Source organism: Bactrocera neohumeralis, chromosome 5 (genome assembly GCF_024586455.1).
Source record: "Bactrocera neohumeralis isolate Rockhampton chromosome 5, APGP_CSIRO_Bneo_wtdbg2-racon-allhic-juicebox.fasta_v2, whole genome shotgun sequence".
Taxonomy (NCBI): domain Eukaryota; kingdom Metazoa; phylum Arthropoda; class Insecta; order Diptera; family Tephritidae; genus Bactrocera; species Bactrocera neohumeralis.
The window spans coordinates 3,494,377-3,513,918 of NC_065922.1; the positions used below are offsets into that span (position 1 = coordinate 3,494,377).

At 36.8% G+C, this 19,542-nt stretch overlaps 5 protein-coding genes across 13 annotated transcripts; 3 read left to right on the forward strand and 2 right to left on the reverse strand.

Moving 5' to 3' along the window:
- Positions 1–5,352: 5,352 nt before the first annotated feature.
- On the forward strand, positions 5,353–6,569 carry LOC126760657 (protein LST8 homolog). The gene is made up of 2 exons (XM_050476473.1): positions 5,353–5,583; positions 5,692–6,569. The coding sequence occupies exons 1-2, from the start codon at positions 5,467–5,469 to the stop codon at positions 6,520–6,522; spliced, it is 948 nt and encodes a 315-aa protein (XP_050332430.1). The 5' UTR covers positions 5,353–5,466; the 3' UTR covers positions 6,523–6,569.
- A 128-nt stretch (positions 6,570–6,697) lies between these two features.
- On the reverse strand, positions 6,698–10,244 carry LOC126760645 (ADP-ribosylation factor-binding protein GGA3). Its single transcript, XM_050476443.1, has 7 exons — positions 10,117–10,244; positions 9,871–10,031; positions 9,442–9,816; positions 8,537–8,771; positions 7,889–8,477; positions 7,300–7,786; positions 6,698–7,237 (listed from the first exon to the last, which is right to left on the reverse strand). The coding sequence occupies exons 1-7, from the start codon at positions 10,151–10,153 to the stop codon at positions 7,025–7,027; spliced, it is 2,097 nt and encodes a 698-aa protein (XP_050332400.1). The 5' UTR covers positions 10,154–10,244; the 3' UTR covers positions 6,698–7,024.
- Positions 10,245–10,333: 89 nt separating this feature from the next.
- LOC126760641 (E3 ubiquitin ligase RNF157) lies at positions 10,334–13,055 on the forward strand. Its single transcript, XM_050476433.1, has 3 exons — positions 10,334–11,406; positions 11,464–12,736; positions 12,803–13,055. Exons 1-3 carry the CDS (start codon positions 10,564–10,566, stop codon positions 12,970–12,972), a joined length of 2,286 nt encoding a protein of 761 aa, XP_050332390.1. The 5' UTR covers positions 10,334–10,563; the 3' UTR covers positions 12,973–13,055.
- Positions 13,043–17,275, reverse strand: LOC126760643 (DDB1- and CUL4-associated factor 6-like). 7 transcript variants are annotated; one of them, XM_050476442.1, is made up of 5 exons: positions 17,105–17,275; positions 15,588–15,749; positions 14,295–15,521; positions 13,617–14,227; positions 13,043–13,550 (listed from the first exon to the last, which is right to left on the reverse strand). In XM_050476442.1, the coding sequence occupies exons 2-5, from the start codon at positions 15,694–15,696 to the stop codon at positions 13,287–13,289; spliced, it is 2,211 nt and encodes a 736-aa protein (XP_050332399.1). In that variant the 5' UTR covers positions 15,697–15,749; positions 17,105–17,275; the 3' UTR covers positions 13,043–13,286. The 7 variants fall into 7 exon arrangements, with proteins under 7 accessions (XP_050332399.1, XP_050332395.1, XP_050332392.1 ...); XM_050476438.1 differs by having other exon boundaries at positions 15,588–15,770; XM_050476435.1 differs by having other exon boundaries at positions 15,588–15,781.
- Positions 17,276–17,442: 167 nt separating this feature from the next.
- LOC126760655 (NAD-dependent protein deacetylase Sirt6) lies at positions 17,443–19,064 on the forward strand. 3 transcript variants are annotated; one of them, XM_050476470.1, is made up of 5 exons: positions 17,443–17,611; positions 17,668–17,798; positions 17,856–18,278; positions 18,341–18,464; positions 18,526–19,064. In XM_050476470.1, exons 1-5 carry the CDS (start codon positions 17,546–17,548, stop codon positions 18,811–18,813), a joined length of 1,032 nt encoding a protein of 343 aa, XP_050332427.1. In that variant the 5' UTR covers positions 17,443–17,545; the 3' UTR covers positions 18,814–19,064. The 3 variants fall into 3 exon arrangements, with proteins under 3 accessions (XP_050332427.1, XP_050332425.1, XP_050332426.1); XM_050476468.1 differs by having other exon boundaries at positions 17,462–17,591; XM_050476469.1 differs by having other exon boundaries at positions 17,462–17,582.
- Positions 19,065–19,542: the final 478 nt, after the last annotated feature.

The window sequence follows — 19,542 nt, forward strand, 5'->3', positions numbered from 1 at the left end:
ACGGGAAGAATAACGATAATGCTTGAAAGAGAAAACTATAACTCGTGTTATGTTTCGTCTCCAAACAGCAGCTATGGCAAACAGACGATTTCAGACATCCACAAAACAATGGCATTAAAACATTTACGAACTACATAATATAATAGGTTTAAACTCACAAGATACTAAACTCCATTTTGCTACAGAAGAACATTATTACTTTATCAGTTTTATGATTATAACCTCAAAAACGTAAAACTATGTGACGAAGATCGACTCCCTATCGTGCGACTTCTTCAATCTATTCCTGGAGAAATAATTCGAGCTGCAGAACTTAATCGAGCATGTACAATCTTCTATAAGAGTATAAGTTGCTGTCGTATGCCGATAACATTGAATCATTGGCCTCAACACCCGCTACGTTAGTTCTGCTTTCTCCAGACTAGATAAGAAAGCAAAGCATTTTGGTCTGGCAGTGAACGTCATAACTTTGAAGTCGTAGATAACTTCGCCTAACTTGGAACGAGTATTAACACCAACAACAACGTCAGCCTCGAAATCCAGCGCAGAATAACTTTTGCCAACAGGTTCTACTTTGGACTGAGTAGGCAATTGAGAAGTAAAGTTCTCTCTCGACGGACAAAAACCCAACTCTATAAGTCACTCATTATTTCCGTCCTGCTATATGGTGCAGAGGCATGGACGATGACAACATCTGATGTTTACCAGTTTTCGAGAGAAAGGTTCTGCGAAAGATTTATGTTTCTTTGTACGTTGGCCACGGCGAATATCGCATTCGATGGAACCATGAGCTGTATAAGATATACGACGACATTGACATACATAGTTCAGCGAATTAAGAGACAGCGGCTGCACTGGCTAGTTCATGTCGTCCGAATGGACGCAAACACTCCAATTCTGAAAGTATTCGACGCACAGCACTCCGTTGGTAAGACCAGGTGGAGAAGGACCTGGCTTCGCTTGAAATATCCAATTGGCGCCACGTAGCGAAAAGACGAAACGGCTGGCGCGCTGTTGTTAACTCGGCTATAATCGCGTAAGTGGTGTCTACGCCAATAAAGAAGAAGATATACATATGTATGTACATGTGTACATATTTTGCATAGCTAAGAACAAACCAAGGCACATGAGACAATTTCTGCCATTGCTCATACGTCCCGCACACCTTTTAACATTTCATTAAGCAACCACGAAAAGTAAAAAAAAAAAACACTAGCTAATATGTTTACATTCATTGCAGCAATTTGTTTTCGCAACTTGAACATTGAACTCAACTTTCTGCAGTCGTCATCACCCACTGGACCCCCGCCACCGCGCACACTACCATCGACATACTTAATAAAATCCAAGTATATGCACATACAAACATGTACTGAATTTCCAAATAAACGCACTCGCTTCCTGTGGCTAACCAAACAGCTAAGCATTTTGGCAACAAATTATTGTTGAAGGCCGATTGAATAAACGAAACGCATAAGTGCGTAATTCACTAATTTGGTTTTAAAATAACATCCCTATTAATAGCAATGAGTTATAATTAAATCGAAACGAAATTAAAAACTGTTTATACCTGTACATAGATATTTACAGAGAGTTTGCAGAAAGATTTATAATATTTACTACAGTGGCCTATATACCATACATATATTTGACCCGAGCCGAGCAACACAATTTCACTTTCGCGTATTTTATTACAAATCTTTACTATCGCCCTCAAAGCATATCTCTTGTGTCCTCTACTCTACTTCGATTTTGCAAAAGTTTCCAGACTTTTGGTACGAGTTTAGAATTGGCACGCTGCATATGTATATATCGGGTGATTTTTTAAGAGCTTGATAACTTTTTTAAAAAAAAAAAACGCATAAAATTTGCAAAATCTCATCGGTTCTTTATTTGAAACGTTAGATTGGTTCATGGCATTTACTTTTTGAAGATAATTTCATTTAAATGTTGACCGCGGCTGCGTCTTAGGTGGTCCATTCGGAAAGTCCAATTTTGGGCAACTTTTTCGAGCATTTCGGCCGGAATAGCCCGAATTTCTTCGGAAATGTTGTCTTCCAAAGCTGGAATAGTTGCTGGCTTATTTCTGTAGACTTTAGACTTGACGTAGCCCCACAAAAAATAGTCTAAAGGCGTTAAATCGCATGATCTTGGTGGCCAACTTACGGGTCCATTTCTTGAGATGAATTGTTCTCCGAAGTTTTCCCTCAAAATGGCCATAGAATCGCGAGCTGTGTGGCATGTAGCGCCATCTTGTTGAAACCACATGTCAACCAAGTTCAGTTCTTCCATTTTTGGCAACAAAAAGTTTGTTAGCATCGAACGATAGCGATCGCCATTCACCGTAACGTTGCGTCCAACAGCATCTTTGAAAAAATACGGTCCAATGATTCCACCAGCGTACAAACCACACCAAACAGTGCATTTTTCGGGATGCATGGGCAGTTGGCCACCAAGATCATGCGATTTAACGCCTTTAGACTATTTTTTGTGGGGCTACGTCAAGTCTAAAGTCTACAGAAATAAGCCAGCAACTATTCCAGCTTTGGAAGACAACATTTCCGAAGAAATTCGGGCTATTCCGGCCGAAATGCTCGAAAAAGTTGCCCAAAATTGGACTTTCCGAATGGACCACCTAAGACGCAGCCGCGGTCAACATTTAAATGAAATTATCTTCAAAAAGTAAATGTCATGAACCAATCTAACGTTTCAAATAAAGAACCGATGAGATTTTGCAAATTTTATGCGTTTTTTTTTTAAAAAAGTTATCAAGCTCTTAAAAAATCACCCGATACAATCGTTGAGTCGATCCATAAGAGATATTCTGATACTCTACTATCGTTTTGATGCCAATACGAGGAGTTTTTTTTTACCTTTTTCGATGTTATCGTCATTCTTTCACACACACTTTCAACTCCTAACCGTCATTAACAGAAGTGAATGGATTTCTCGCGTGAGGTAAGCTTTCAATGTAAATTTTCCAACTACAGACATCTCTGATACACGAAACAAACTTCGAATTAACCTCGAGGGCTCTTAAAGCCTAACGAGATCTCAAAGGCTCTATATTAGGAGAAGAAATTCGGATTTTAATACATGAAAAGCAGAAATAGTTCTTTAGTCCTCCGACTCCGAGGGGCGTAATTTTGTTTACCAATCGAAGGATAGCTCGAATGCCATGAAAAATCAACAAATATTGAAATAATACTTTATATTTTATGCTTTTAGTGTCCGTTTAAACAGTACGGTGGAGAAGGTGGAGAACTCGCAGCTGAAACACATCGTGTGTGTCCGTGTTTTGGTTCGCTGTATGCCTAGTTTCGATGAAATAAATTCAGGTTGGAAGTAGGCGCTTTGAGTTACGACTAAGCCCCTACACTTCTCTAGGTCCTTGCCTCAACAGGAGGCCAACCTGATTTCGCTAATAACATGCCGGTCAATTTACCTAAGTTTTTAGACCGGGTTCGCCCCATGTGATTGGCACCAACAACAAAATAAGGGCTTAATACCATTAACATAAAAAGTTGTTAAGCCTGAAATATCATTTTTATGATTACTATCAATTCCCACCTAAATAGGTAAAAACTTTTGTTTCAAGCTACTTAAATATATTTATTTCGATTTAGCTCCGAATTTGCGTTATAATTATTAATTTAAAATTTATATTTGGTAGAAGTTGCAACGTTACAATTTTCGACGAATTTAACTATAACTGTGTGTTAAATTAAATTTCTCGCGAATCCCATTCGTCGAAATATATTTTTTCAAGGTTGGTATGACTGTCAGTTACATCTGTGCCATCTGAAGTACATAAAGTTCATTCGGCGATTTTTACGGTGAATATAATTAATCAACAAAGAAGTTCCATTAAATTTTGTGGGTGGAATCAAGTTTCTGGTGCCGAAACGTTCAGAATGTTGGAAAAGCCCTTCTGTTATAGTTTTTTGTCGTTATCAAGGGTTTTTGGTGGGTACAAATTATTCAAAGAGAGTCGAGAACGCGTTGCCGACGAACCACGTCCCGGATGGCCATAACTAATGATTTTAACCGTTTGCGGCTTTACATCTACATAATACTAATGGAATACCTCACACTGTTACGATGACGACTGTCAAAAATTCTTTTAACGAAATTCAACTTTTTCACACGACGATTTTTGATTAGATACATCCAGGTATCCCAAAAACGGTTTCCAGAGAATAACATAAGGCCGCGTAGCCCATGTTCTACTTGAAATATTGGGTATGAGATGCTCCCTTTTTTCACTCCGGACAATAAAAAGAAACACCGCGAGACACAAATTAAGTTTTGACGGAAACGGAAGGTTCCCTGCACGCCATCTATCGGTTAAGTCATCGGTCAACAACCAACAGCCCTTCCCTCAAGTCACACGGGGGGAAATAAATTCGTCGAAATATACTGTTAATTTGGATATACGCCTATACGCAGTGACAATGAGATTGAAGGAGATCGAGGACAATTCCTCTCTCCATTTTTTCCAACAATTGATGGAGTAATTCACCCGGATTCCCCGCGAAGCATACAACTGCAAGTTGTCAAAAGTATTCAAGACACTGTAACACGTTGCGAGAGTGTAATGGATGATTCACATACAACTTTTGCAACGCTTTTCTTCAGACATTTGCGTTAACGGATAACTGCTTTCGTATGAGTTCGTTCACATTGAGGCGAATCATAGCAAAACCATGCAAAATGTTGTGTAACACTCATATTTTGGTAGAGAGAAGAACGCATAGCAAAGCCTTCATTCTGGAAGCCCATTCGCACGCAACTTTCCTCGCTTTGCGAAAAATTTCATACTGAAACCATGAAGGGAAGAAAACAACACTTCGCATCGAATACTTTTTATTTGAACGTACCCATACAAAAGCGTACATCGAACTTTTCTTTCAAAACAAATGTCTGACGCAAAGCACCGAAACAGCTCGTTTTCTGGTCCTGCCGTTAAGTTATTCCGAATAGAGTTAACATATTGCTTTCTCCCTAGCAAGGTCAAAATAACTATTACTTTTACTTTTTACACCTCGTTGTTAAGGTATGAATTGTCCATCAAAGTTTGATATTGTAAAAATATGTCGAAATATCGTAAAAGTAAATTGTTAAATATAATAACAATTTTTTGTCTCTACATTTTTATCACAACAATAAAAGTTTCGGTACGCTTTTAGCAATTTCATATCGGAATCAATGTAAATATTGCATTACAAAAGGTTGAAGAAGGAACTAAAATAATCAATTTATTCATTGTGAATGACACATAGAAGGATGAGAAAAACAGAACCCACAATAAGAAGGAATTTCAAAGCGTAAAGAAAGTGAACAAATTTATCTTGGTTTTGTGACAATATTCTTAATATAGACAACTTTAGCTTCCTTTCTAAATACTCGTAACATTGAATTTGTTTAATATGAATTATTAAGTCATTCATTGTGAAAGTATACATAATGGAAGCTACTGGAGATCAGTTAATTTTGGCCACAGGTGGCTATGACCATTCAATCAAACTGTGGCAAGCACATACCGGCCACTGCATACATTCAATGCGCTTTGTGGACACCTCAGTAAGTTCAGGGATATAAATGTATGTTTTAGCCGTTTCTATCTATGTATTCTTACACGCTGGATAGAGTGGCGTTTTACACAAATATAATATCCAATATTTTTTGCAGCAAGTGAACGCACTTGACCGAACCCCTGATAAAACTCGCTTGGCTGCTTGTGGTTACCAATGTATACGCCTATATGACATGGAGACTAGTTGCACGACCCCTGTCATAAACTTTGAAGGTGTACAAAAAAATGTAACACGCTTGGGTTTCCAAGAGGATGGTAAATGGATGTTCACTGCTGGAGAAGACCACCGTGTTCGCATATGGGATATGCTGTCACCTCAACCACACTGCTCACGTGTTTTCGACTGTCAAGCCCCCGTTAACGCCGCGTGCTTGCATCCAAATCAAGTTGAAATCGCAATGGGTTCTCAAAATGGTGGGGTATATTTATGGGATGTTAAATCTGAAGTACACGATCAACTTATACCGGAAGTCGATGCATCCATACAGGATGTGGCAATCTCACCAGATGGACAATATATGGCAGCGGTTAACAATAAAGGGAACTGTTATATTTGGTCTCTAAGCTCGTCGCCAAACCAACAATTGAGTACACTTAGTCCCAAATTAAAAATAGCTGCACATAAACGTTATGTCCTGCGCTGTAAATTTAGTCCAGACTCACGACTGCTTATAACTACCTCAGGCGATGGAACTGCAAGAATATGGGAGACTGAACATTTTACAATGTGGCGTGAATTGAGCGTGGAAAATTATTGGGTGTGGGATGCAGCGTTCAGTGCCGACTCCAAATATGTATTCACCGCGTCCTCGGATGGAATAGCACGCTTATGGAAGCTCCAAACGAAAAACGCGGAACGAAAGTATACGGGTCACACCAAAGCCATTACAGCTTTGTCATTTAAAGATGAGATCGTCTCAGAATAACAGGAAGTGAAGGGGAGTGAAACGAGCGGCACGTCTGAAGCAAGAAATCAATATAATCGCCGCAAAGAAAAGCGAAGTAGTCGAAGTGGTGGAATATGTTGTTTATTCACTGCGTACGTTAATGGTATTTGAAACTCAAATATATACAAGAACAAAGAAAACATGTTTCGTAATATACTATTTTCGAACGTGGGATTCGATGTTTTCAATTGTAACATTTTTCCCTCAGTTTTATTATTAGCTGCACTGTATTTTTATACATAACAATGTTTTTCTCCTATTTTATTGAAAATGCATAGATAACAAACTAAAATCTAAATCAATAACTAATTAAGTTAAATTTAATTATATTTATAAAACATGGTGAGGCATAGAAATAAAATCTTTAATATTTAATAAAATGTTTAATACAAATGGGAATTTGTTTACGCGATGTATTGAAAATCGGAAGCAATTAAACATTTGCACCTAACTACTATTTAAAGAACCTTATTAAAAATATTTATTCAACATATGGAATGTCTTTAGCTACATTCCACTCTTTTATCGGATCTGGGTCGTCGCCAAGATTGTAGCCCAAAAAGCAAGTAACATCGGTCGGTTTACAGGTTGGATTGAGCAATAACATAACTTGATTGATTGGAGTTGCCGGACGAAATGGTTTATGCGGAGGCATGGTAACAGCTGTTGGTGGCAACAAGCGCACTTTGCACGGCTGAAAAGAGTAACATAATTCATTTTTTTTTTTGCATATATCATTAGTGGTATTTAGCTAACCTTATGTACACTGGCATCAAATCTAAAATTGTGGATAGGTAATTTACTTTTGTTGCTAACGGAGATAACTATTACTGATATTTCCTTACTGGGGCGATCTTTAGTGAAAGTCAACATTACTTTTACATCGTCATCGTCCCACAGTACGCGATCACCAGGAGCAGGCTCTACCTTATCCAAATCTATCTCAATATCAGCTAAAGCTATTGTTTGACATATATTGGGCGATTCCTCTTTAATATTTTCAATATTAACAGCTTTTGAGATCTCGGGATCTAATGTCTCAGCATCGACACCTTCATATTTCGACGATATTATTAAAGCATCACCTTTCGCAGAGCTATCGTTAAATATTTCCTCTTCAGCTTTTTCCTGTTGGGTTACATTTTTACAATTTTTTTGCAGATCTTTTGAATGTAATAAAGGATTCGGTTTGCATTTTAATTTTTCCTCAGCCAAAGCATTTAAAGTTTGTTTCTCTGGAGTTCTGCAAAAATTAATATTTTAATTATCTACATTTAAATGTAAAATTATACCAGGTTTGTAGTTTTTATATTTTAAAATATATTTGTTTGCTCTGTATACTCACTTTTTAAAGCTGTATACACGTTCTAAGTCCCGCAAAGACGCTTGAAAAAGATCTTCACTCAATTTGTCAATAGTGGACATTTTTCGATGAGAATTTGTCTCGGTCTCAATATCTATATCTTGCAAGGCACTAGACACATCCGCTTTGGCACTAGATACAGGTGTGGGTTCTAAGATATTACTGCTAAAAACATCATTGACGTTTTCAGCTTTTGCCGGTAAATCACTACTTAACGCAGAGCCAATATCTAATAGTGAATCTAAATCATCAAGTGGATTTGAGATAATAGCTTCCCCTTTTCTCTCTTTGGAATTGCCAGTTGCACCAAACATTTCCAGGTCAACAATTGATGAAAATGTAGCAGCGGTTGATGAGGATGCAAGCACATTTGATTCTTCCCCAAATAAATCTGACAGCAGATCAGTATTTCCAGATTTGAAGGTTTTCTCTGAGGCGTCTTTTTGAACTCTTACATCAGCACTACTGTCCAACAAAACACCGGCTGACTGTATTTTCGTTGGCGTTCCTACCAAAGTCTTGAATCGCTTTATAACATTTTGTAAGGAGTCATTAATTTCTACAGCTTCAACTATAAAAACACAAAAAAAATTACAAAATCTTTCTGGAAATTAAATCAAAATTAATTACCAATTAAGGATTCGTCGCAGTTTTCCAATAACGTAGGTAATCGCTCAATTGTGGGTTTATACTTTTTGCATGAATGGTACAATTCCCGCATTACCGACATACTTTCGCTCTGCTCGTCGATTTCTTTTCCTTCCGATTCATACATATTTAGCATTTCTACTAACAATTCGACGGTGTTTGTAACTTCTTGTAAAAAGTTTTTATGTTGTATCATAAAATCCATTCGACGGGCATCCTTGTAAAGTAAAAGCAAAAACAATCATATATAGTATGTATTTCGAATGTAAAAAACTACACCCAACTCTTTTTTACACGGTTTCTTTTTACACGGATTTGAAGTTACACAGTCGAAAAAAAAATGTAATCTAGTACGGTTTCAAAATCACTGTTTTGTAATTATGTTTGTTTTTGCCACACTTGGCAACATTGCTGAAATGAACATACATAGTAGTAACTGGGAAATCCCCTTATTCAATAACTCTTACCTACACATTCTGTTCGCATGTTATTTTCATTGCTGGAATGGATATCTCCAGTGGTGATGCCGACTTTAGTTCAGTTCATCGCAAACAATTGCGCTTGTTATCAAGTAGCGACGAACAATTATGTAGTTATGCAAATATTCTTTCTTTATTTCTATTTTAATTTTTCTGGATTAACAAATTTATTTTGTGTTTTGCTTGCTCTACCAATTTTTCACCTGTATGAAGTTTTAAGTTTAATGCTGAATAAAATGAAATTTTATAGTTTTCAACTTTTTTTACACGGTTTCACGAAGTATTGCATCTTAAACGGTTTTCAGATGACATGGAACGTATCCCCCATTTTACTATACACGGATTTCTGAGGAACGAATCTACCGTGTAAAAAAAAAAAAAAGAGTTGGGTGTACTTCAAAAACTTACTTGTTTCACTCGATTTTGTATTAATAAATTTGCTCGTTTATAATTCTCGGGATCTTTACTGTTAATGAGCATGGATAACATTTTTTCGTCAATGCCGAGCGTACTTTCGCGCTTAGACTCTACAACCGGTGCAGCTGCTTGATCCACTTCGCTTTCTAAGCAGAGCTTTTTATAAACTTCTTGTATTTTGAGTTTTTGAGGATACTCCGCTGTCCATAATAACAGACACTCAATGATCCTCTTTTTAATAGCTGCTGGTGTTTCACCGCCTTGAAATTTTTTTGAAACAAGATAAACGAGTTCATTAAGAAAGCGGAACTTAGCGACTTCGGCTTGAAATTCTGGACCACATTTACTCATGCATTCCTCCAGTAACTAAAACAAATTTAATAAATATTAACTATTCCAATGTAAGTACATAATACGAACGTTTATCGCCCTTGTGGACTCAGTGATATCTTTGGATCGAACTTTCGTCATAATCATTTTTAGCGCTTTGTCTACGAGTGTTGGGTTACTCCGCACGACCATACAAAACATCTGTGAACTTAGTTCGTCTATATTTTCGCGACTGGGGTTTGTCGCTCGATCTTTTTGTGGAAATATACAAATAATGATTATTTATTAGTTTCTATCTTCACTCAAATCAGTTATATATCTTTCATGACACCTCACCTAACATTTCTTCCATTATATTTTCGTTAGTAGTCATATTTACTAATTAAACACTTCTTTCAAACTCTTTAAATTATTTCAGTCTTTATTTTTGCAATGTTCTCTTTATTTTTGCCGATTTCTGTGTGTAATGAATTTTTGACATTTCTTACTGTGACCGAGCACTATATGTATAGCAACTTTCTTTGAACACACCTATCACATTGACATTTATTCAATCGATCCAAAAGAAAATATAATACATATTGCGGAAGATATACACTGAATTTATGAATATACATTTTACAAGTTATACTAAATACGTTTTAATGTGAAGGTTAACGAGAATAATATATGAAGTTATTAGATTCAAATTAAAATTTTTTGGATTTTATGGAACTATTTTCCGTTTGGTGAAAGTTACGAAAATTGCAATTTAGTCTCTGCAACTTACATTTGTTTCAATCTATGGGTGCATTTACGAGCCGACAGAATGGTGCAGTGGAAGAGGCAGAACAACGTAATTCAACTCATGCCTACAAATATCCTCCTCGATCGGGTAATTTTTTTGGAAGCCACTTTATCATGGGAGGAGAACGCTTCGACACACCCCAACCTGAGTCTTATTTATTTGGCGAGAACGCCGATTTGAATTTTCTTGGCAGTCGCCCCACAGCGTTTCCTTATCCCCCTCCTCAAGCCAGCGAGCCAACTAAAACTTTGAAAAGCCTAGTAAACATACGTAAAGAGTCGGTACGTTTTGTACGAGTTTCACCCGAAAAACAAGAAATAGTATCCGCCAATACACACATAGATAATATTGATGGTAATATTATCACTAACGAACTTGGTGGTTGTGGTGATGGTTCGGCGCAAGCCGGAGCTTTCTCTTATAATATCGAGTTCACTTTTGATTCGGACGCCAAATGCGCCATAACAATTTATTACTTTTGTACTGAGGAAGTAAGCCCTAGTGGCGTAACACTTGTGCCACGGGATGGACTAACATCCGAAACGTACCACTATGAAAAAGGTATAAACCAATTCTTCTCTCAAACGAGTCACACCTTCAATCCGCAATTAATTCCTGAGGATGACTTAGTCTACAATCAGACAAAAGAACAATATCCAGTTGCTATACACTGCGTAGTAGAGGAAGGTAATGAAGACTGTCGGCAATCGCATACAACCATATGCGTTATTGATCACCATCCTGAAACAAACAGTTATGTATTAAGAGCTCTTAAACAAAAAATTTTCGTTGATGGCCTTTGTTACCTACTTCAGGAAATATATGGTATCGAAAATAAAGTAATTGAATTTAAATTACTAAATTTCACATATTTCTGATAATTTACTTTATTTTAGGCTGTTAACAAAAGTTCAATCGATGAAGAAATCGATGACCATGGCAGTGAATGTGTTATTTGCATGAGTGAGACACGTGACACTCTTATACTACCTTGTAGACATTTGTGTCTATGTAATTCTTGTGCGGATTCATTACGTTATCAAGCTAATAACTGCCCCATTTGCCGTGCTCCTTTCCGAGCACTTCTTCAGATACGTGCAGTTCAAAAAGGGGTAAGCTCACACACTTTGCATCAAAATACACCCACCTCGGGACCAGGAGAACCAGCTCCATGTGATCAACACATACCGCCCGGCTATATTCCAGTATCACTTATAGAAGCACTTAATGGACCCCCACAGTTTGTGGGTCGACCTCGTCCGAATGACGGTGATATGGCTGATGGGGTAGCTCTCACCGCTTCGATGGTAGTTGAGAATCATAAAGCAACTTCTCCATTAAAACCCAACCAACGACGTTCTAAAATCAAGAAAAATGTCTCAACTTCTACAAACACGAGTGAAGTGGGTACAATTACAGCTACAAGTAGCACAACCAACCCTACCCTCTCTGTAGTAGAAATAACAAATGAGAGTAATGTGTGTAGCTCAGCAAATACAGGATTTGGGGCAGCAGCACAGAAAAAAACACTTCCGGCCGATACAGAAACACAGACGAACTCTAGCAATTCACAAGATAAATTACACATTGTCAATGAACGTCAGAGTTTAAAGGTGCCAAAAATGAAACGCACTTCAAATTCTAATAGCGCAAATTCATCGCCATCGCAAAATGAACTTGACACCGATGACAGTGAAAACGAGAAATTATCGCCACTACTAACTCCCGATAATAAATCCAAATCTACAAATGTTACGCGAAACAAAGAAGTAATTGGAATTAATAATGACAGTGATAATGAGGTTGCTGATGTATTGGAAATGAAATCTACCACTTCATTGAAAAAGAGCGCGACAAGCGGCAATGCTGAGACTGCGGTCGTCAATGCAGATGACTCGGACTATTACACACCCGAAGACACACAGAACTCCATTTTAAGTCCCTTATGTCCTGAAAGGGAACGCGAACGACCCAAAAGTGGAGACAAGTTGGGTAGTCTAAAAGGAAACGCAGGGAGTTTTAAAGGCACCAGCAGCTTAACCAAAAAGAATCTTCATAAAAAATCAACATCAGTTGGTAACATAGTTGGTCCAGGCAACACCACAGCCAACTCTGGCATACCTAGTACTATAGCTGGCGATATGAAGAGCAATGTGAGCTCTCTACCAGGTATTCATTTGCAGGCATTCCTATATATTTAATTTAATTATCCACATAATTACTTTTTTTACGCAGACATGTTAGATAATCCGATAAGCGTTAATACAGCCTCTACACGCAGCTCTAGTGACAGCTATTCGTCGAGTTCGTCAACAAAGCAGCTACTAAGCTCGAATCCAGCGAATACAGCAGCTAATATAATAGTCGATGATAAGACTGCTTTACAAAACGCAGTTAATGTTTAAGTGATTGAAAGTGTGCTATAAGCCACTTCGTATTTAATATATTTATGTCGTACAATACATATACACTATATTGGAGAAGGGAATATCGATTTTTATTTAAAAGGCATATACTCCTCAAAAGCTAAGCTAAAGTAATTGATTCTTATAATAGTGTTCTGACTTATTGCTTTTAACCGTTTTTTACGCATTGCTTTTTTTAGTATGAAATTCTAAATTTTTCATTCTTGTAATTATTACACTTCGAGATTATGCCATCTGATAAACGGATTTTATTTCAATATGTATTGGACATGAACTTTTTTCATATTTTTGACTTATTCGTCATTGTTAGTCTCCTCCGAAGCTTCACCACCACCATCTGCATTCAAATTAGAACTCTCAGGCTCGTTTGTTGCGATGCTATTGTTGTCATTGTTTATATTTTCTGTTTGGTTGGTATTATTGCTTCCTTCAGGGTTAAGGATACGTTCGCGATTTCGCAGAGAATGAATACAGGCCAAAAGTCTTATCATAAAAGCCGCTGGTACTGTGATAGTATCTTTAGTTTGCTCCAACATTATTGCATTACGTTTCATGAGCTAAAGATTTTTTTTTTTTAATTTCACAAAATTATTTTACAGTAATAATTAATTAAATATACGTACATCTTCAGCTGCCGCCTCATCGAAATTGGCATGCTCCAAAGAGGGAGCCCATATTTTTACATCATAATCTATGCCTGAGCTCGCTAAATAGGGCAGCTCAGGATGAGGTTGTAAACAGTTCACAACATGTTGATCACCTTGCATTAACATGACTAGTTTCCCGGTACGTCGGTCCCATGTAAATATATGTCCGCAATCCGATCCCGACATAACATAGTTATTACCCCAAAAGTTTGCTTCTTTAATCATGGTACGTGCATTTCTATGCCCAACAAATTTCATACGCAGATAATCGAAAAGTCGCTTGTCGAGTTCCGCAAGTTCTTCGTTCAGAGCATCCGCTTCATCGTCACGGAACTGTATGGCTTGCTGACCAGCACTGCTAATATTAGGCGTATCGGTAATGGACGTATTTGTCAGTTCTGCTGGAGCATCTATGGTATTTTCTTCTGGAGGTCGACTAATATTATTGACTACAGCCGTTGTAGAGATAGGTTGAGTTGAAATCACCTGCGTTTGAGGCATTGTATTATTTAAGTTAATAGTGCGAGAGTTGTGCAAACGACTAGCAACTCTACGCCAATAAGCGCCTGAAGTAGATGGTGTCGAGTCTAAAGAAACAAAAAGAAAATAATGTTGGGTTATCAACAAATATTATTTCAGTTCTCTTGCTTGTACCGTCTGATGTTTCCCTTGCCACTGCAGCCAAAAGTGTTGCTTGATTTTCCCGATTAAGCTCTTGTGCTTGGCCGGAAAGACCCATTCGTGTTCGTGGATCGTTAAGCATACGGGATATAACCTCTGTCATCCGACTCATTATGTTCGCTTGCAATTGCGGACGCACCTGCCCAATTTCCACTCGGCCTCTCGGGTAGTTCTCAGGACGCGCGTCCGGTCCTGTGTCGGACCAATCACCACGCAAGCGCAATCTTCGCGTAACTTGTTCGGCCGTTAAAGTGGGAGGAGGAGATGATCTATTGACGTCAGCTGTTCGCCCCTTTTCGTACAACTCATTTACGTCTACACCGTCACGACGCAAATTAAATAGATACAAATACTCGGAAGAATAACTCACCAGTAGTTCAGACTCTTCGGGGCTGTATGTAACGCAAGTTATGCGATATTGTCGTTTCGTCATCATGGGAATTGGATAGGCTTTAATCGGCTTAGTATGCCTCTCAGTAGTGGGTATAGAGCTATCGCTAAAGTCAATGACCGACAGGTAACGTCGATCATAGACTCGTACAATCGCGTCGGAACTACCGACTGCTACATAGTAGTTACTGATGGGCGACAAATCCATGGCATTAACCGCTGATGGGCTGAATATAAGTATATTATCTTTGCAGCATGTCTTATGACAACTCGATATCTGACGTAAATCGAAAAGACGAACTGTACCGTCCTCCCCGCAGCTTAAAAATGACTTGGGCTCTGAAGGTATGGTTAGTACCTCATATGTTGTACCACTTTTGTGACAATTAAAAAAACTCAATTTAGCCTCATTCTCACTATGTTCGTATAAGGGCTGCATAGGAGCAGTCTCTCTCGTAGAATCAGCGCCCGGGATCACAGTGTTAACATTATTTAATAACGGTGTATGCTGCCGACGCACATATGGAGCTAACAACTCGGTATGCAATACAATGCCATCTCCAGAACACGATACTATCGAATGACCATTCGACTGTGGCATAAACCGTGCACTAAAAATGTTTGCCCTGTGAGCCGTTTTATATTTCAACAGTACCTCTTGACTATGTGGGTTCGTTATAGCAATGCACTGATCATCGCTACCCGACAACAAATATTCGCCCGTGCTGCTCCAACTAACAGTATTCACACAGCCAGAGTGCACATGCAATCGGCTCATCAAACCCAAACGTTGCACATAGTCCAGCGAGTCTGAAAGTTTGGATCATTTTAGAAAGTTTGGCAAATAGAATGATTTATTAATATATGTATATGTACCTTTGGTACTCGCAATGTAGTTATGAGTGGCAGTTCGTGTTGAATTCAAACTTTGATTATTATAAACACTTCTAAAGACGCTGGTCTTGTTCAACCGCTCGCGAGACATTCTATGTAGCGTCACCAAAATCACCTTGCGTGTTCGTTTTAGTTATGTAGGCACTTCTTGGAAAAAGAGATGGGCTATAAAGATCCTTAAAGCAGTAGAACCATGCGATAACTTAGAGGATTATTAAAAATGTCTTTTTATCGTACTTTACCAACTTTTATTGTTTAGCACTATAGCCTTCTTAATATACATATGTATGTATGTGTGTCATATATAAGTAAGTGCATATGTTATATTCACACTTTTAGAATATAAGGTGCAAATGACGCTACGAATCTAAACTAGACCTTATCTTTTGCTATAAACAAAAACTGTGACTAGGAATATACATATATTTGTTTCTATGCACTTATGTGGGGACATACATACATATATAGAAATTGAAGAAATAAGATAATCAAATATTACATATTTCTATATACAACTTAAATGTGCATACATAAGTACGTATACGTTCACATTAAATGGGAAACAATTTTTGCTTAGAACACACATGCTTAATTAAATTTTTTTTTCGAGAGTTGTTTTTTATATGGATTTTAAGATTGCCACGGAAGATGTTAGGTTTCAGATTATACTTTGTGATCAAACGCCTTTAATTTCATCTAATTCGAATATTTAAAATATGGCTGTACAAACTTACTTGCATACATACATACATACAGTATGAATGTACATATGTAAATATATGTAGAATTAATCAATAAAAGAAAGTTCCTTGACTGTATATTTCAAAAATTATTCTACATAATATATATAAATTTCACAGATGAGTTTACAAGGCCTTATCTTGCAAAAAAAAAGAAGCTCCTCGGTATTTATTAATTGTGAAAAATTTTGAAAGGCACCTGTAAAGAACTAAATGTTTCTACGTATTGTCTTTACTAAATGTACTTGCTTATATACATATGTATGTACATACATATGTATATTTTAACAATTGGCGACAAAAATTTGAAATATGTAGCTTCCTGCTCTTTTAATAACCAAACATGCAGATCTTAGATGTATTCACCCGGGTAAACATTTCAAGACCAATCACTATACACACATACATACATACATACTTACAATTTTGAACGTTTATGCCCTCAACTATTTTTAATTATTTTACCCTTTTACAATTTAAATAATGTTTTATAAATTTAAATTTTTAATGTTTTATAAAATATTTATTTATTTATAAATTATTACACTCGAAATTTTCACTCTCCCGTAATTACAAAAAAAATCCGTTGTTTATAAAAATTTGATAGTTCAAACGTCCGCAATGATTACAGCAAATTCTTGTCAAGGTTATTATTAATTTTCACAGTGTACATTTTTATAAGATTTTAGTAGAAAAACACCGAATTATTAAAATATGCCTTAATATTTCATTATTTTGTCACTTTTCGCAGCAATTAACCTGCTCTTAGCACATCGCGGTATGTTTTCCAAATATTGTGCTGTTCGTTTTTCTTTCCCCAGTCCCAGAAATTCCCAAATTGTATAAATTTTTTCTTTGTTTTTATGGCTCCTTGTCATTTCATGAAAATACGTCTTCTTATTACTTCACACACTACATGCAAACAGGCTTATTTTTTAGTGTTTGCTTTTCCATTTTCTATTTATCCTATTGATTTAAAACTTTTGTTTACATCGCTCTTTCGCTTTCGTTTGCCATTTTTATTTTGCTAACGTCATTTGGTTACTTATAAATATTGCAAAATATAAGAAAATTGGCAGCCCTATAAATTCACATTTTGCTGATGTCCCTTTAGGCATATTCGTTAATAAAAAAACATTTGCTTTACTATATGTTATTACATTTGGGCTTCTCTCTTGTTACTTTTGTAATTATCAAAGCATGAGCTGCAATTATGCTGATAACCTGTCACCGTATGGTAATAAAGGTATTTTGGGCTTACCGGAGGTAAGTCTGAATTGCATTAAAAAATACATTCTTATAATTCTCATTAATTAAAGTAGGAATTCGATAGTGCAGAATCGGTGGAGAGAAAATGTGAAGAATTAGTGGACTGGATTCTGGCGGCGAGAGGGCGTGTAGTGGTGCACACAGGAGCAGGCATAAGCACCAGTGCTGGTATACCCGATTTTCGGTAAGACGTCCAAAAATTGCATTATTTCATTTGCAATTAAAACCTACATTTTTGCAGTGGGCCAAAAGGAGTATGGACCTTAGAAAAAAAAGGTGAAAAACCTAAAATAAATGTATCGTTCGAAGATGCCATTCCTACAAAAACACATATGGCGTTGAAATCATTGTGCGAACAGGGTTTTGTGAGATTTGTAATTAGCCAAAATATCGATGGACTGCATTTGAAGTCGGGTTTGTCACGCCAGAACTTAGCCGAACTTCATGGCAATATGTTTATAGAACAATGTAGCAAATGTAGGCGGCAGTTTGTACGGTCGACTGCAACGAAAACAGTGGGCCAGAAGCCATGCGGTGGGGTATGTCGATCAAGCGAATTTGGTCAAGCCCGTTCATGTCGTGGCGGCTTGCTTTTGGATAATGTTCTTGACTGGGAGGCTGATCTGCCAGAGCGCGACTTAGATATGGCTTTCATGCATTCCACGTAAGACATTAGTTAAAATCGTAAAAATACATACTAACTACATACGTATCTTGTCGTTAAAGTCTAGCCGATGTAAATATAGCACTGGGCACAACTCTACAAATCATACCAAGTGGGAACTTGCCACTGAAAAATAAGAAATACGGTGGCAAAGTAATTATATGCAACCTTCAACCTACTAAACATGTGTGTATATATATAAAACGTATTATTTTGTTTCCTTTTTTAATTAAATATTTAATTTTAGGATAAAAAGGCTGATCTGATAATATCTATGTATGTGGATGACGTTTTGGAGAAAATCTGTAAACGTTTAGGCATCGAAATATCCACTTATAATGCTTCAGAAGACCCCACCAAAGCACCAACTGCCGAAAACTCTGAGTGGACTATACCGGGACATACTGTCAAAGAGTTGGAAAAAGAATATAATGCAAAATTAAAAACTTTCAAAACGCAACAGAAGCAGAATACTGACCCTCCCAAATCCATAACGAAAGTGATGAAAAATAAAAAGCGCAAGCACGAAAACTAATGATGCTCTTTGCCTATTATAAGAAAACCTCAAGCCGAAATCATGCTAAACTTACAGTCCAACATACTCATCCAAAATATTGAGCGCATTTAATAATAACTGCTAAAGCATTCGAATATAGTGCATAAGACATGCAGTTAATGTAAGCAAAAAGCATTGTAACATTATTTTGTCGAATATTTTCCCCTGGAATCGGTTAAGATATTAAATACGCATTTGTAGATGTTTTAATATACAATTTTTCATTTTAATTTCTCGCTTCAATTTGTGTACAAAAATCATAATACATACAAACATTAAATGTCATTTAAAAATAGTATTATTACAAATATGAATATCGGCATATTGCCAAATATAAAATGTTACTCTTAAAATACAATAAAAAAATTTATAAAATATCTTTTGCGCAATTCTTGTTCACAATTTTAGTCTTAATTGAGAAAATGAAAATATTTCATAGCAATAAAATAGACGATTTAATATTAGCCGCCTTATTCGATTATTAAGAACATCGATTGTAGTGTATAAAAATAATGTCAAGAACATCAATACAGGTGGTCCGTTGTATGTGAGAAGTGTGGAGGTTAGGGTAAATGCGCATCTGAGGCAAATTACAATGCATCTAAACTTTTTTTAGCTCAACTGAGTACCGTTATTTTTTGTACTCCCATTACTGGTTGTACCCGAACTTTTTTATTTAATTGCATATTGTCCGAATGTCGATTAAAA

Excerpts from the sequence above, each read along its gene's own strand:
- LOC126760643 (XM_050476442.1), bottom strand. The coding sequence starts at position 15,696 with ATGTCTCGCGAGCGGTTGAACAAGACCAGCGTCTTTAGAAGTGTTTAT. Across the intron at positions 15,522-15,587 it reads CTACATTGCGAGTACCAAAG|ACTCGCTGGACTATGTGCAA; the intron begins GTACATATACAT and ends CCAAACTTTCAG. Across the intron at positions 13,551-13,616 it reads ATGAGGCGGCAGCTGAAGAT|CTCATGAAACGTAATGCAAT; the intron begins GTACGTATATTT and ends AAAAATCTTTAG.
- LOC126760641 (XM_050476433.1), top strand. The coding sequence starts at position 10,564 with ATGGGTGCATTTACGAGCCGACAGAATGGTGCAGTGGAAGAGGCAGAA. Across the intron at positions 11,407-11,463 it reads TATATGGTATCGAAAATAAA|GCTGTTAACAAAAGTTCAAT; the intron begins GTAATTGAATTT and ends ACTTTATTTTAG. Across the intron at positions 12,737-12,802 it reads CAATGTGAGCTCTCTACCAG|ACATGTTAGATAATCCGATA; the intron begins GTATTCATTTGC and ends TTTTTTACGCAG.
- LOC126760657 (XM_050476473.1), top strand. The coding sequence starts at position 5,467 with ATGGAAGCTACTGGAGATCAGTTAATTTTGGCCACAGGTGGCTATGAC. Across the intron at positions 5,584-5,691 it reads TGCGCTTTGTGGACACCTCA|CAAGTGAACGCACTTGACCG; the intron begins GTAAGTTCAGGG and ends TATTTTTTGCAG.
- LOC126760655 (XM_050476470.1), top strand. The coding sequence starts at position 17,546 with ATGAGCTGCAATTATGCTGATAACCTGTCACCGTATGGTAATAAAGGT. Across the intron at positions 17,799-17,855 it reads GCTGGTATACCCGATTTTCG|TGGGCCAAAAGGAGTATGGA; the intron begins GTAAGACGTCCA and ends ACATTTTTGCAG. Across the intron at positions 18,279-18,340 it reads ATGGCTTTCATGCATTCCAC|TCTAGCCGATGTAAATATAG; the intron begins GTAAGACATTAG and ends TTGTCGTTAAAG.
- LOC126760645 (XM_050476443.1), bottom strand. The coding sequence starts at position 10,153 with ATGACTACTAACGAAAATATAATGGAAGAAATGTTAG. Across the intron at positions 10,032-10,116 it reads TATAATGGAAGAAATGTTAG|ATCGAGCGACAAACCCCAGT; the intron begins GTGAGGTGTCAT and ends TTCCACAAAAAG. Across the intron at positions 8,478-8,536 it reads CTGCGACGAATCCTTAATTG|TTGAAGCTGTAGAAATTAAT; the intron begins GTAATTAATTTT and ends GTGTTTTTATAG.